Source organism: Psittacula echo, assembly GCF_963264785.1.
Source record: "Psittacula echo genome assembly, chromosome: 2".
Classification (NCBI taxonomy): domain Eukaryota; kingdom Metazoa; phylum Chordata; class Aves; order Psittaciformes; family Psittacidae; genus Psittacula; species Psittacula echo.
The window spans coordinates 147566857-147581979 of NC_137737.1; the positions used below are offsets into that span (position 1 = coordinate 147566857).

The window sequence follows — 15123 nt, forward strand, 5'->3', positions numbered from 1 at the left end:
GGAGTAGGGCCTCAAGCTGCAGTATTGCAAGCGCTACTAAATAAACCAAGAGACATACCTATATTAAACATTAGAGAAACAAACAAATGACACAAGGGTTTAATATTTAAGATTTGATACAGGATTAAAATACTAATATTTTTAATGTCCTGGTTTCAAATTAATAAATATAAAAACAATATAAAAATATACACCAGTTGATAAAAGGATGCACTGAGTAAGGTTAGAAAGCTAAATTTCACTTTCAAACGTATGCAGGTATGTCTTTAGGGAGAGGATTTCTGTGTAGCTGCGACTCGTCTTTCGGAAGAAGTCCAAGCTTGTGAGCTGTTCGATGTCACGCACACGTGCAGTGTGCATCTTAAGGAGATCTTCAACCCACTTCGATTCATCCTCCAAGCTCTGAAAGGTAAAATAAAGTTTTATCCCATGCCATGTCAAAAATGAGCTCCAAAAGCAAATGTAACTTTTCTAAACATTGAGTCCGTCTGAACAATTTGTGCGCCCTATTCAAGAATGACTGAGGTAAACAAGTTCCAAGAAAACAGATTTGAAACATGCAAGATGATTCCTATTTTATTTTGGGACCCATTTTATGATGGGATTGAGACAATGACCATAGTCATCTAGGAAAAGCTGGACCGATGCTGCAGGCATTGCAGAAGAACAGCCATATGCTTTTAGAATATCTATTCGTCCCTATGTCTTTTTTTTATCCCACAGAAGAGCTCCATATTCATCAATTGTGTATTACTAAAGCCCAAACACCAGGCTGTTCAGCTTTGAACCCTGCCTCTACACATCATTCTTATTTGACCAGCGCCTCTAGCACAATACTTTTTTTAAACTTTCCACTTTAATATTAGGATTACGATTCATTATACAGTTGGGACTATGGTTTCTGTTGTACCTGTGAAATCCTGTTATTGGAACATACAAATTACACACTGATAGAAAAGAAGACTTTCACTAAGCATTTCCCAATATGAAAAGGAAGGTGATGCTGCCAGAGTGTGTGATTTGGGTAGGGTTGTGTGGGTGTAATCTTTCTTAGGAGACTGCTCCTGCTGCGTACCTTGTGCCAGCTCCAGCACATGTTGGAGCCATCCATGAACTTAATGTAACTCATACATCAGAAAATCAGCCCTGCAACACACTGCAGTTCCTGGCTGTTTTGAGTGCGTTAACAAGCCTAGTGAAAAGTTCCATGAGCACTGCAGTCAGCCCTGCACAGCAGGGAGCAGATGTGGGAAAAGGACACAGCAAACAGGACTTTTCCCCCTTTGGCCTCCCTGGCTGGTACATTGACACCACTGCTGGGGAAGCAAGTTACGAATGGAGGGTTGTGCCTCTGGCCATTTGGACTCCATGTGTGGTTTGGAAATCTTGCTGATAAAAATCTATTGCTGTCTCCACAAGGTCTCCCTGCAGAGTGGTCCTTTTGCTGATCAAGGCTAAGCTTCAGCAATGCCACAGCCTACCCGAAGCAGTAGATGAGCCACGGACAAGGCAGTGGATTGCCCTGCAAGGGCCAGGAGGACGAGCGTGATCATTTGCACAGAGAGGACACCAAGTACCAGCTAGGTCACTGATGGCTGCTCTAAAGCAAATGGCCATGACCCAGTTAGTGCTTGTCTGGTTTGAAGCTTCTCGGCTCTGAACAGACTTTCCTCTCAACCTGAGGATTAGCAACCTGCAGCTCAAAACCAGGTCCTGGAGCATAAGATGCATGCAAACTAAGAGTGAAGAGGAGGGAGAGTGCCCTGCTCACATCCTGCAGCGCCGTGCTGCAGGAATGCAGCTGCCTGGCAGGATTTGGCTGCAAGAAGCTCCCTACTCAGCCTTTCTTCTAACGATCAGGTTGCTACTCTACAAACGAGCCTCAATAGCATTATTACTGCAAATGCAATCACTGTGACATTTTGTTGTCTTCAAGCCTTCCTTCTGAGCAGGAAATCTGCATTTTACAGAGCTCTGAGGGAAGTCACATTGCTAGAAAGCTCACTTTTTTTGAATGTAAGGAGGACTCCTCTAAGTGTTTGCGAAAGGTCTGTAATATGAATACGAATAAATCACAGGACTGTGAGGTTGGTTCAAACCAAGTCCAGCAAGACAGCTCCAGAAAATCAATCAACTGATCTAGACTGTAGTTTTTTCCTCTCCACAACTGGCCCATGAAACCTCAGGTCCAGCAGGAAGAATTTTAAACGCAGTGATCAGCTAACATGGTATTATATTACTGCAAAACAATGAATGAAGCATATATATTTAAAATGACAGCTTTCTCCATCAGTGCCAGATAGTAGCACCTCAATAGTAGTCTTAGAAGGAAAAACTAACAATTGAAAACATGGAGGTAAACATAAGTAGGCAATCAATTAGGAGGCTAGCCTAAAATTCACTGGAAAAAATACTAGATATTCTGGACAAAAGAGTTTCTCTGGATGTCAGATTATTAGTTGGGAAAATTGAATACGATCAGAATGTAGACAAGGTGGGTGAAGAACTCGCTTACTAAAAAGAGAAATTTGAAACGGAAAATTGTGGCCTGGAGGAAGTTCCTAGTAGGGTTCCTTCAGCTTTGATGTTGGAAAGCGGTTTGTGTAATGTTTTCATACATGTTTTTTGTGTTAAGATCATTGGTGTGCTAGTAAAAACAAACCAAAAAACAACAATTGGGAGCTCCTGTCAATGCAATGGAAGACTGTAAGGAAGTTGTGAATGCTCCATCCCTGTCAGGGTTCAACGCCAGGTTGGACAGAGCCTTGGGTGACATGGTTTAGTGTGAGGTGTCCCTGCCCATGGCAGGGGGGTTGAAACTAGATGATCTTAAGGTCCTTTCCAACCCTAACTATTCTGTGACTCTAATACTGTACTGGAGGATGCAGATGTGGTACAGTATGAAACTGAGTTATCCACAATGATGGCAAAAATTTCTGCTAAGCTGGGAGTTTCTCGTGTGAAATAGGAGGCAGAAGAAAAGGACCTGCGTGTATTGGTTGTGCATGACTCGGAGCCACCATTATAAACACAGCTATGGAAAAAGCAAATCCTAGATACTATCAAAGGAGTTGTGTTCAGTGGAAAGAAAACTATTTTCATTTTGAGATCTCAGCTGGAGTGCTTATCTCCTTCATGTTCCTAGGGGGGAAAAAAAGAAGAAAAAAAACAGTCTGGAACAGATGCATAGGAAAGCTACTAAAATGCTCATCTTTTCTTACAAACAGAGCAAAAAAGGGTCCTGGGTCTCCCATGAATAGAGAGAAGTATATGCCTTGAGAATCATCATAAATCATCACTAGGGTAAATCCCAAACAAGCCCAGTGAAGGGCTATTTAAGCCATAGAAAAATGTTGACACAAGAATAAATGGGTATAACCTCACCATGAATAAATACAGCTTGGAAATGGAACAAATTCAAATAAGAAGAGCAGCGGTGTTCTCCAACAGCCATGTAAAGAGAGAGAAAGTGTGTGCAACAAGGGCAGAGTGGGGGGAAAGCTAATATTTCTTCAGATCTTATAAGAAACCTGTGGAGAGGTTAAGGAAAAATTCTTATATTATCCCATGCATTTCACCCATTAAGTATGTAAGGTTTTACAAAATCACTTCTTTGAACAGATAAAATGGAACACCATGGGCAGAAGTAAGACTGATGCTGTATTTGAAAGGCAAAATTTTGCCTAATGTATTTTCATTCAAGAGCTACATTTAAACAGTTTTGGAGTGTTTCTTTGCTATGTAAAAAGCATAGATCAGTATCTGCTAATAACCTTGTAGTAGCACTGAAGTTCCTCCCAGAACTGTAAATACGATAAGTAGTATGACCTATAGGAAAAAGAAGCCTGGGTTGGAATATAAGAAACCAAAAACTAAAAGAGGCCATTACTCTAAACAGCTCATAAAAAAGATTTCAGCATTTTAAGAGGACTGTGTCACGCAGTCAGGAGAAAGAAATAATTGACTGTCCTAAAATTACATATGGGCAGAGATACAAGAACAGAGGCACAAATAACTGCCAGATTAGTAACTTCCATATCACCAACTGGATCTTGATTCAGAAGAGGAGTCCAGAGAATAGCCACAATCAAATATATGTAGGACTTTCTGAGACTTCTGGTGGAAGACATCTCTGCCCAAAGTAGTTAAGAGTCTAAACAAGGGGAAGCCAGATCTGCTCGAGAGAGAGGGATACTGCTCCAAAAGCATGGTTTTAAAAAGAGGGACCTGAAAGCAGGCGATGTTTGATGAATGAGAAAGAGACAGTGTTCCAGGTGAATTGTTTACAAAGTTGGAATGACTATTTCTGCCTGTAGCTGGAATAGGAATCTTCACTTTTTTGTGCCAATACAAAATTCATAACATTAATGCGTTCATTCAGGAAACGGCCTCCTGGCAGCCTATAGTGAAGTGTCTGTGTGCAGGAATCCGCACAGCTGTGTAATGGGAGAGCAAGTTCAGGCGGAAGGACAAGTCTAAATACAGCTGCCTGGGAGGACTGATGTCCTTGCAGAGCACCAGAGCCCATGGGGACCTGACTGCTCTCCTGCTACATGGTCAGCTGCCCAGTGTGTGTTACTTTCTGTAGTGCTGACCAGACCAAAGCCTTTGTACTTCACAAAGATTCTTACACTATAGGATCTTGCAACCTAAAGGAAGATAGGAAAGGAGGCAGGAAGGTGTCTGCTCATCTCTATTAATAAGAAACCAAAATTTTCCCTTGAATCAAGACATGTTCTGGAAACAGCAAGAATTGACATTCTACCCTTGTCAGGTTTTAATATACAGTTTTAAGACTGTGTGGGTTGAATGTAATCATGCTGTCTGATGCATCCAGACTGCCATAGCAGAGAGACTATATTGAACCTACACATGGAAACAGATCTCAATAAAAACATCAGGCCACTGCCAGCACAATACATCTACGCACACAACCTCTCCCCAGTCTGCTCTGAAGTTACAATGACAGTGTCTGCCATAATGTAGAAGCCTACAGGTTGTTTACTGCCAACCTACTGTATATCAGTTGTTCCAGACAATTTTAGGTGAAGTAATAGTTCAAGACATCAGTGAGCACAGCATCTAATAGTAATGGGCTTTCACATGTCTCAGGATTGTATTACCATAGGGCTACAGTAGTACAGCAGAACTTACATTGCAGCTCTCATCGTTGTCAGGCCGGTGGGGAAGGATGTATGAGAGAACGGAGAGTGGTCCATCACACTTGTCGGCTGGCTGAGTGAAATCTAAGCAGCTGGTTATGATGGCATAGTAATGAGTAGGAATGGGGATGGCGCTGCCTTCCACAAACCTGAGCAAATAAAGCAAACATTTATCCACAAAGGATAAACTTGTTCGGAAGAAGGTTACACAAACAATATGATCTTTTCTCCCCTACGTGGGAGGACACATGTACACTGTTGAGATGCGTCTGATTCCTAAACGCTATCTGAAAATGAACATTCAATAAGCTCATGTTTTGATATTGTTCTATAGAAATACCACGCCAGTGCTGAAATGTTTCTTCAGTTCAGGAACAGAAAGAAAAAGCATTACTGAATTAAGGAAAGACTTGAGTATCTAACTCAATAGCACTGCTATGGTTTGCTATAGTTTGCTCTGGTATCCAGTTGTTAGCTCTTAAATTCTGAAGGATTTTATGGAAAACAGATTATTTGGAACATATTTCAGCTTCATCTCAAGGATGAATAAACACTTAATTTCAAAGTCAAAGTGAACAGTTACCCACTGAATTGCAATTCCCTATTTTTTACCACTGTCCTAGCTACAGGGGCATTCAGTCTTGACGGACAATAATTTTAGAAACAGCTAAAAAAATACATCTTCTCCCAAAAATCTAATAATGTACAGCTAATGAATTGTTTAAGACAAAGCCATCATTTAGACAAGCAACAGGAAACCAATTTAAAGACAAACTCTTACTGTTTTATTTTGTCAGGTGTGTCATGTAAGCCATCGTAGTCATAATCAAAAATTGGTCCACTTATAACATTGACTCCATTTCGTTCAGTGGCATATCTCTTCACCAAAACCCTTTGGAAATAGTTCCATACCTCTGTAAGGAAAGAAAAACAAACCAAAAACAAAACAACAAACAACTGAAAATAAAATACACCACAATTTTCAGATGTCGAAACAAGTCAAGATTATAAACAATTCTTCTTTTCTCCTGAAAGTAAAAATTCAGTGGACATCATTCAAGCATTGGTAGGGAAAATCAAAGACTAAGCATTATAGATTTACTGCAGTTTCATTCAGTTAGGTCAATAAAGCCTATTCAGGCTTCTTTGTTCTCTGTTGACTATTTCTCTCCGCAGCCAGTGATAAAGGAAATGCATGGTACCACTCCCAGGCTGGCATTGCCATAGACATTGCACAGAGAGCCTGCTGTTCCTTCACGAAACAGCAGAAACAGCTATTCACACACTTTTGATGTCCCTGCAAACACTTTCTTTGTCCTTTCTATCTAGTTACAGGGAATGGTGCTATGGCTTTTTTTTGTTGTTGTTGTTTAATTCTAGAAAGGAAACAGCACCATGATTAAAAGTAAAAACCAGATATTTTAAAGGAACGGGAAATACAAAGGTATTTACAAAGAATTTAAACTCTCCTTGGATACAAAATGACTAATTTTTAAATGTGGTGCCATCAAGGATGACCAAATTACAGCATGGCATCTCATTACAGCAGCTTTTGGGAAGAGCATGACACTTTCGCCTACCACACCCCCCTCAACTTTACAAGTTAAGATGTTTGCAGAAACACACTGGAGTCTCTCGTTACATCATTCTTTTCCTTCTTTTTTCCAACACTAACAGAAGCATGTGTAAACAAAACATCTCAGACTTGTAAAAGTTTAACTTTTGTCTTGCCAGCTCAGTCCATTAAGTCCATGATTCCTCAGTGGTGATGGCAATGCCAGCAAGTTCCCCAGTACGCCGTGTCCTGAGAGAGCTCAGCGCCACATGAACTCCCTGCTGGAGCTGATGCAGAGAGCCCCACAAGCAATAGTCTAACAAGAACCTCAGCTGCGGTAAGCACTTGGCAGTACCCCTCCTCCAGCTGCTCGCTCCTCCAGTGCATCAGCCTTAAGAATAAAAATAGCCCAAAAGGAAAGCTTTCCCAACTCAGTTTTCCAGCTGAATCAGCGCCCAACATAGCCACATAGACAGCAATGCCAGTGCAACAGGGGGCCAGCCCAAGGGCATCATCTTGGAGCTCCTGGAGCAGAGCAGGAGGTGCTTAAGGCATACTCACTACAGAAAACATGGATACAGAATTATTGCCTGGGGGGGATGTGATGGGACAGTGAATTAAAAAACCCAAAGAAGAGCAGTGAGCCTTTGCAGCTAGCACTGCCACCAAAGCCAGCATAGCATAAAACTGCCACCTTCTATTTTCGCTGGCGTGGAAAAAGCTCCGTGTAACAAGCTTATAATCAGCTCTCAGCATTGCAACCTGCACACATGCAGTGGTTCGTAACAGAATGGTATTAGTTCCAGCATTTTTTCTTAGGGAGTCCTTCACTCACTTGTGATAAAAAGGAAGGCCACTAGACAAAATGAGCTGCTAGTGGTGGGTTGTTCTCCTGTGATTAGCATCATGGCTAATTTGCTTAGACTAACATTAGCATCAAGAGCATTTTTATGAAGTGATTTGAGTGGGAAATCCCCAATAATGTTGCACTCTGTAATCAGTTAAGTGCCTTTGCTTAGATTTCCAGCAAACATCACCACTTGTTCCTACTCAGAGGTTTTTCAGTTAAAACACTCTTTTCTGGTTAAAAAGAAAAAGCTTCCCATAGGCTTTGATGTTTATCCAAACCTCTCTGGCCTAAAATCTGAATTGGAAATCTCACAAGAACAGGCTTTTGAGATTCTTCCAAGGCTTCCCAATTCCTGCCAAGCCAAAAATGCCACCAGAATAGTCTGATGGTTTTCCTACCTCTTGGCAAAACTAGAGAGAAAAAGGATGTGCAGACAAAAGAAATGTTAATACTATATCCCTAAAGTGCTGAAAGTTTCAGCCAGGTTAAAGTCATTCCTCATTTATTTTCCTTTTGCCTTTTCTTTATAGGTAATAAATATGTTAGGTCTCCCTCTAAGGGCATGGAAAGAAAGAATCAAAAATAACCACTTGTCCCTGAACTACAACAACATGCTAAGTGCACATTCCCAGGCTTGAGAAGTAAAAACATGTTGCTGAAGTATGTTCTGCACTAGCTTGGGCTACAGACAAGAAAGTCTGAAGTGTCTTGCACAAACTGAGTTACTGTGGCATGAAGCTGCTGAACTACATCATGCCTGTGCTCTTCTCTTAGCCCAGCTCTAAGGAAAATAATCCTTACTTACAACTTAAAGTCTTTCTTGTGGTATTGTGCCTACCCATACCAAGAACTATACAGGTGCCAACATGCATTATCTCCCGGCTACAGGGACCTCAACTTTGTGTTCTAAGCTTGTCACATCAATTTATTCCATAGTCCAACACACATATTAGGCAATGTATAAGTTGGGATAGAGAAGTACAGCCATGAAAAGGGTACTTACTTTTGAAGGCAGGATACATTGGAATGATATTTGTTATTAGAAAAGCATCATATTTGGCTTCTGCAGAGGAACTTAATTCTGAAAATAATAAACCAGAAAATATTAACAAGATGAAACGTCAGAAATTCAAAGAACATAAACATGTTTTCAGGAATGGCTTTGGAGATTAACCAAAGGGAATATTATAATCTAAACAGCAATCTGGATGCTATATTCAGAAGTGCACATTATATGCATACAATTTGTCTTTAGTGTGACAACTGGACATGGAAAGTGAGGATTTTGTCATTGCTTCAACTGTCAACAAGTTCTAATACTTTTATATCTCATCTATTTTTGCAGTTTTCAAAAGCAGAGAGCTGCTCTGCAGGATTTAACAAAAGAGGAATTTCCAGGGAGAGGCGTGCAGGATTATGTTCTAATTCTGAGCAAGCCTTTGCACCAGTAATTCCATATCAGAAAGCCACCATAAAATATTTCAGCCACTGAGTGAGGAAGCAGAGCAATGAAGCTCACAACTGTGAGACAGTTGTGCGCCTTGAACATTAACTAGTTCCAGAAGATTGTTGCTCCAAGACTGAACCAATGTAACTGCAACAGGAGAATCCAGAGCACTCATTTATGCAAGTGTTCTACTAGCATTATCCCTGTGGCATGGTTGAAATTTTTACAGTCTGTAAGAACCTACTTTGGATTTATAAATTAACTATACATTTATCTTATTGCTGTTTGAATTAAAAATTAAAAACTCTCTAGATTCCTAGTTCGTATAAGCTGGTATCTACCCACTGACTTTAAAGGGTCAGCTTTTGAAGACTGTCTTCTAGCTTGTACTCCTACTCCGTGCACTTCTTTGTTCACCTTTACTTTCATTAACTAAACTGGGATACTACACTCTTTACTGCATGAAGCTGGGCATCAGTTTGGAGCATCTCTCATGGACATGAGGAACCACAGCCATGATGGCAAATGTGGCACTGGGTCCTTGGTCCTCCGCAAGTGCAGCAAGAATAATGTATCCATTCCATTGGGGCCCATAAGTGATGCAGGTGAAGGAGCAGCTACTCTGAAGTGGAGACATCACAGAGGAAGGAATCACCCTGGAGCAGGGGGAAATTAAACCATTCCTACCTCTTCTTTCCCAGCAATCTCAAATACTCCTTAGTCTGATTATATCTGGAGGAAGCTGTGTCATACCTAAAGTTTTCTCTAACAAAAAAGACCATTACAAAACCTCTAGGTATTAAAAATCTCTCTGAACTTACGAGGAGGGAAGAGGAAGCCATAGGAGAGCTGTTTGTCTCCTCTGTAGGCTGCACAGCTCTGGCTGTTCCCTGGAGAAATGCGGAGGTCGGGCCTCACACAGCTGGCCAGGTGCTCTGGGACACCAGATACCTCTGCCTGCATTGAGGAATATAGACAGAAATGACAAGGAAAGCAATTCCAGCATTTATAGATAAAATAAAACTATCTCATATAGTCAACATTACATGGAAGACCTTGAGTGGAGTAAACCACCTAGCTGTGCAAACAAATCCTGCTCCTGTATCTGCTGCAGAGCCCTTCTTTCAGGTATTAAAAGTCACCATGGGAAATAATCCAAATGAAGTCGCTGATTATTCCATCACAGTAAAACAAATCCGCATCAAGCAAAACTTAGAAAGAAAATGAAACAGAAAAGAACTATACAGCCCTTCTGCCTTAAAACCCTTTTCTCCTGAAGGACAAGAAGGTTTTTGGCACTGTTTACAACTGTGTTTCTGGAATTTGCAACATAATTTCTGCTGGGAAAAATCTACCTAGGGAAGGGAAATTTTAGGTCTTCAAGAAAACAGGTACTGAGCAGATTTCCCCAGGAGTTTTTAAGCACTTTTTCAAGACCAAAGACAGAACTAACCTGTTTAGATACAGTGTAGGATGTCCAGAGAGGCATCAGGAATGTTTCACTGTAGCCACTTTCAAAGTCATGGTGATGCAAGATGTTGTATTTTGTGCGGTACAGTACTGCGGGGCGCCCATAAAGAAGATGCTTCTCTATAAATCAGAAGAAATTGCATTTACATTTATTACTGAAAACCTTAAAGGTCAAAAGGAAAAAAGGATTTTCTTTCCAACTCATGCTGATTTTACAGTGATCCTTAATGGGACACTGATGCTAAAGAACAGCTAAGGAAATCTTTTAACAGAGAGAGCAGCAATTCATCAATAGCTTTGGTTGGGATCCCCATTCCAGGGTCACAACCCACTTTGAGGTTAAAAGTCCATTTTGCACGTGAAAGTTTGTTGGGATCATAGCATGGAAAGAGGGTATTTCTCCAAACACAGGAGACTCCACAAGGATCTTCATGTCCACATTTCAGTCACACATGAGGTGATAAGAACTTTTTTGGTACCTTTAAGTCAACCCCTGTCCTATCGCTCCTGCCGCTATTCTCCAGACTTTCTATGTTTTTTCTAAAGTCTCTCTCAAAGAGGAAGCAAAAGCGGTCACTCGGTAGAGGGGTATTTTTATCACTTACCTTCTGTTCCCTTAACATGAAAGCGCTTGTTGAGTTCATCCAACTTGTTCTTCTCAAGAATAAAAAAAGAGGAACAAGATTAGGATCACAGGAGCATTCTGACTTCTAGTATTACTAGACAACTAAGCAAAACATCTAAGCAAAACAGAACTAGCACTATAAAACACTGATAATTTTTTGGTTTCCTGTTTTACAAAAAGCCAGAATTGTTCCAAAAGGGCACAAACACTTCACAGGAAGGATCTGAGGAATTCTTACAGATCAAACCCTCACAAAAGAAGTAAAATGGCCTCAACTTTACCAGGCAACTGTTGCGAATAGTGGAAACTTCAGCAGATCCTGAACACCTACCTTATCATCACATGTACATCCTATATCAAAATCTGATGCAGAAGGTAGAGCAACAGGATAGAGTGGTTTAGCAACTTCATCTGGCACAGTTGGTTTATAAACATTGGCTCTCAGCAGGTGATTTAAACTTCCATGGGTGCCGTTATTGGGAGCAGGCTTTAATCCAAGCAGATCTATGAAATCACCAAACACAAATGAATGATGGTTAGGTTGTAAATATGTATTCAGCAGCATCTCCACTTATAAGCATTTATTTGCAATACTGTTTACACCCAAAACAAGTAAATGAATGCTTTTAATGCAATAAAAATACTGACATTTTGTCCACATCATAAAATTGCAGATGCTGGCTGAATAGTATGATAGCCTTTTTGACAGGAAGAAATTTTGACAAAAATTGACTTTTTGCAGTTTCCAGTGCAAACCTACAGTCAAGGTATAATGACCTTATACCAACCATCTGGAACACAGTGTTATTAGTCAGCTGCTTTATAGAGAAGGGCTAATTATCTTCTTAGTATTCCATATTTGAAACAAAAAGTTTAAATAAGTGACATACACCTTTGGCTTGGAACTTTTATTGCACTGGAAAATCACTATTAAAGTTCCTAATGAAAATACATCATTGGATTCTTCTTCGCTGCTATATTATGAGTTCAGGGAACATAATCATACCAGGAGATGACATAGAAAGCTAAGTGATGTTCCTTAGCTGCTCCATGAGAACTGCAGGTTCTCCTTACTAGACTGCTGAGGTGTGGCCACCACACACTGTAGTGGTGTGTATTTGATCTTTGCCAAGCTGCATGCAGCAAAATTATGGTACCTCCCCCTTTACTGGCCAGCTGCTAAAGTAGAGCAACTGAGGCCCCTGAGAAGAGCCTTCAACCCTCCTCACCAAAAGACAAGTGTTTGGGACTGGGGAAGGGACACAGAGAATGAGTCAGGGCATGAGCTCATAGGTGGCTAAATGAAGCCCTGTTAGTTAAAACAGCATGTTTCTCAAGTAGGTAGCTTACCACACATGACGTTGTAAAGTTCAATATTTTCAAAAGGAGGTACTTTGGTCTTATATTTGAACGTAGGGCCATAACCTATAAAGACAGTCTTAAGAAAAAAAAAAAAGTCATTAAAAGATAGGGTTTTTAGTGAATATTTATGTTTTAGAGACCTCCAATCTCCTCCACTTTTAATGACCCTCCCACAAAGGTTACTGCATTACTCATACCTGCATGCTGTTTATCTTGTTGTCATAGCCATGGTCTCCATGGAAGAAACATTTTCCTGTTGGTTTCTTGTAAACATCTACAGCTTTCCTAAATTGAAAAAAGTATTAGAAAATTTCCTCAAAGGTGCAGGTGGCTGACCTGACAATGTACAACAGAGGTAGGAGGGATAAGGTTACAAGGCAGTTCATTGCTTATCTTCCTTGAATAGCAGTAGTGAGGACTGCAGGCTCATCCAACAACCCCAGGGTTTCCCTCTCTGCTCCCACTATAAAAGGGTGCAAACCTAACCCAACTCTTACTCATTGACAACAATCATACCATTGGTTTACTTATCTTCTCAGAGTTTCTCATATCACATAATTTCCTACAGACCGGAGGTATTTTGGACCATACTCTCCCAATCCTCAAAAGACCATCAGAGGTTTCTAAAAAAGCACTTTTGTGATGTTACAGCGCTTTAAAGTGCTTTTACCTGTTTGCCTTGCATCCAATAAACTAAAAACGGGGAGCAGAAACAGCTAGAAGGAAAACAGAAAGACTCTAATGAATAGTTGAGGAAGTAAGTGCTGTATCATAGGAATATTAATCATCAGCTTGTTACTGTGTATTTTTTTTTTTTAAATATGTGGAAAAATAAGCATTGTGTCATAGGAATTATAAGCATGAGCTTGTCTGGAGTACTTTTTTTTATGCTTTTATGAGCGCCACGTGCAGGCAATACATACAGTGGACCACATTATCTTATAAGTTAATTTCTTCATCTGTAATAAAATGATGCTCATTTTGGACTTGTAAATTACTAGAGTTACAGCAATCAGCTCTGTAACTGTCATTTTCCTGGCTGTGAATATACAACAAATTGCAGTTACATTAACGAATGAATTACCAGCGAATGTAATTTCAGAAGAACTAATGCATAAATAAGCCAAAGAAAGTTTGACGTAATTAATAAAAAATCATTAAATGTAAATCAACTTTGGCCATCCCATCAGTTCCAGTAAAATCTGTAAATCTGAAACTTTTATAAGCCTAAGTGTGATTCTTTGAAATGTACATGAACCCTAGCCACAGAATCTGCACAGGGCAGCTGGCCAGCCAGCTAGTAGAGTTATGCAAGAAAACAACTGGGGTTTCTCATTCACTGCTTCAGCAGAGTGATCTTTGCATAATTCATGGAAAGATAAGTACAGATGTCAAAAGGCACTTGCAACACATCGTGTGTTTGCCTGGCAGCTATATGGGAAAAAAACCCTACCATAATTTAAAGCTCATAACAGTCTACCATCAGCCAAAAGCTGTGTCATCTTCCAAGAACCACTGAGTCAATTTCATGCATAAAGACCCAGCCATTCTTACACTCTAATACACAACATGTGTCAAAAGATCAAAGCGAGAAACAGAATATATACTAAAGCTGAAAGAGGTGCACAATTCACAAACAAAGGCTACTCATCTCCTGTTCCCCCTATATATATATGCGCCAACTTGTTTTTCCTCACTCAATTTTTATCCGAGTGGGAATATTCAAATTTGCCCATATTTTATAACTGAAAATCCTGAGGCGTATGGGCAAGAACAACCCAAAACAGGGCTTTTGTTGACATAAAGCATCTTGGGTTTCTATGAATTTGTTTTGCAACTCAGTACGCTGCTGGCAATTTGATGGCCACCCTGTCATACCCTTCCATATGTTCTCAGGCATTTACCCACTCTGCCAATATCTCTGTTTCCTTTCCATTCACCTATTGCATCCACTCAGCCTCCTGTTCCCTAACATCCCTGGTCAGTCACATATAGCTTCCCCTTCCTTCCATATTCCCTGCTTCCCAATTTGAATAAGCTTGCATTAAAAAAGCTTATCAGCTTCTATATTTGAGCTAGTCAGTCAAAAAACACACAGCTGCTTGAGGAAATGAATCTGGGTTTCTGCCCTCTGTCCAGCTACTGATTTTCCCAAACCTTAAACCATTTTTGTATCCTCAGACACATAGCCTGTACCAAACGTGATTGAACCTTACCATGAGTTCAAAACTCAAGACAGGGCAATCCCAGGTGTTTCATTCCTTAGAGAAAAATGGTGAAAATCAGGATGGAAGCAAACGCAAGAGTTTACCTTGCCACATGCCATTTGCGATCAACCAGTAAATGGACATCCTCAATTCTTCTGTTGTAAGCATAGTGCAAGCGCTTAGGCAGGTGCTGTTTCAGGTAAGGCTTGAAATGCTGGTCTGGCTTTCTACACTAAAAAATGAACAGTTACAAATGACATTGCTGTCAGTTAGCTTAGATGCACATAAAGCCCTGAACTACAGAAATTAAACTGTTTAGGTCATTACTGATGTGTTGAAAACAAGGTGTACATCTAAAGTATGTGGTCCAGCCCCTTCTGTGCAATATTTACATAAGACCAGGGCCCAGGGAGTCATTCAAAGATGTATTTGGAAAGCTCCATTC

The 15123-nt window shown here is 40.3% G+C and overlaps 1 protein-coding gene across 1 annotated transcript in view; it reads right to left on the bottom strand.

The window, feature by feature from the left end:
- Positions 1 to 231: 231 nt before the first annotated feature.
- ENPP2 (ectonucleotide pyrophosphatase/phosphodiesterase 2) overlaps positions 232 to 15123 on the bottom strand; it is a gene marked incomplete at both ends in the record, with an annotated part of 54910 nt that continues 40018 nt past the window's right edge. Inside the window, 11 exons of the mRNA XM_080610506.1 lie at positions 232 to 402; positions 5155 to 5311; positions 5944 to 6076; positions 8571 to 8648; positions 9836 to 9971; positions 10468 to 10604; positions 11090 to 11138; positions 11441 to 11613; positions 12460 to 12547; positions 12669 to 12756; positions 14783 to 14910. Of these exons, the coding sequence (XP_080466632.1) occupies positions 232 to 402; positions 5155 to 5311; positions 5944 to 6076; positions 8571 to 8648; positions 9836 to 9971; positions 10468 to 10604; positions 11090 to 11138; positions 11441 to 11613; positions 12460 to 12547; positions 12669 to 12756; positions 14783 to 14910 (1338 nt within the window). The remainder of the gene's footprint in view (positions 403 to 5154; positions 5312 to 5943; positions 6077 to 8570; positions 8649 to 9835; positions 9972 to 10467; positions 10605 to 11089; positions 11139 to 11440; positions 11614 to 12459; positions 12548 to 12668; positions 12757 to 14782; positions 14911 to 15123) is intronic.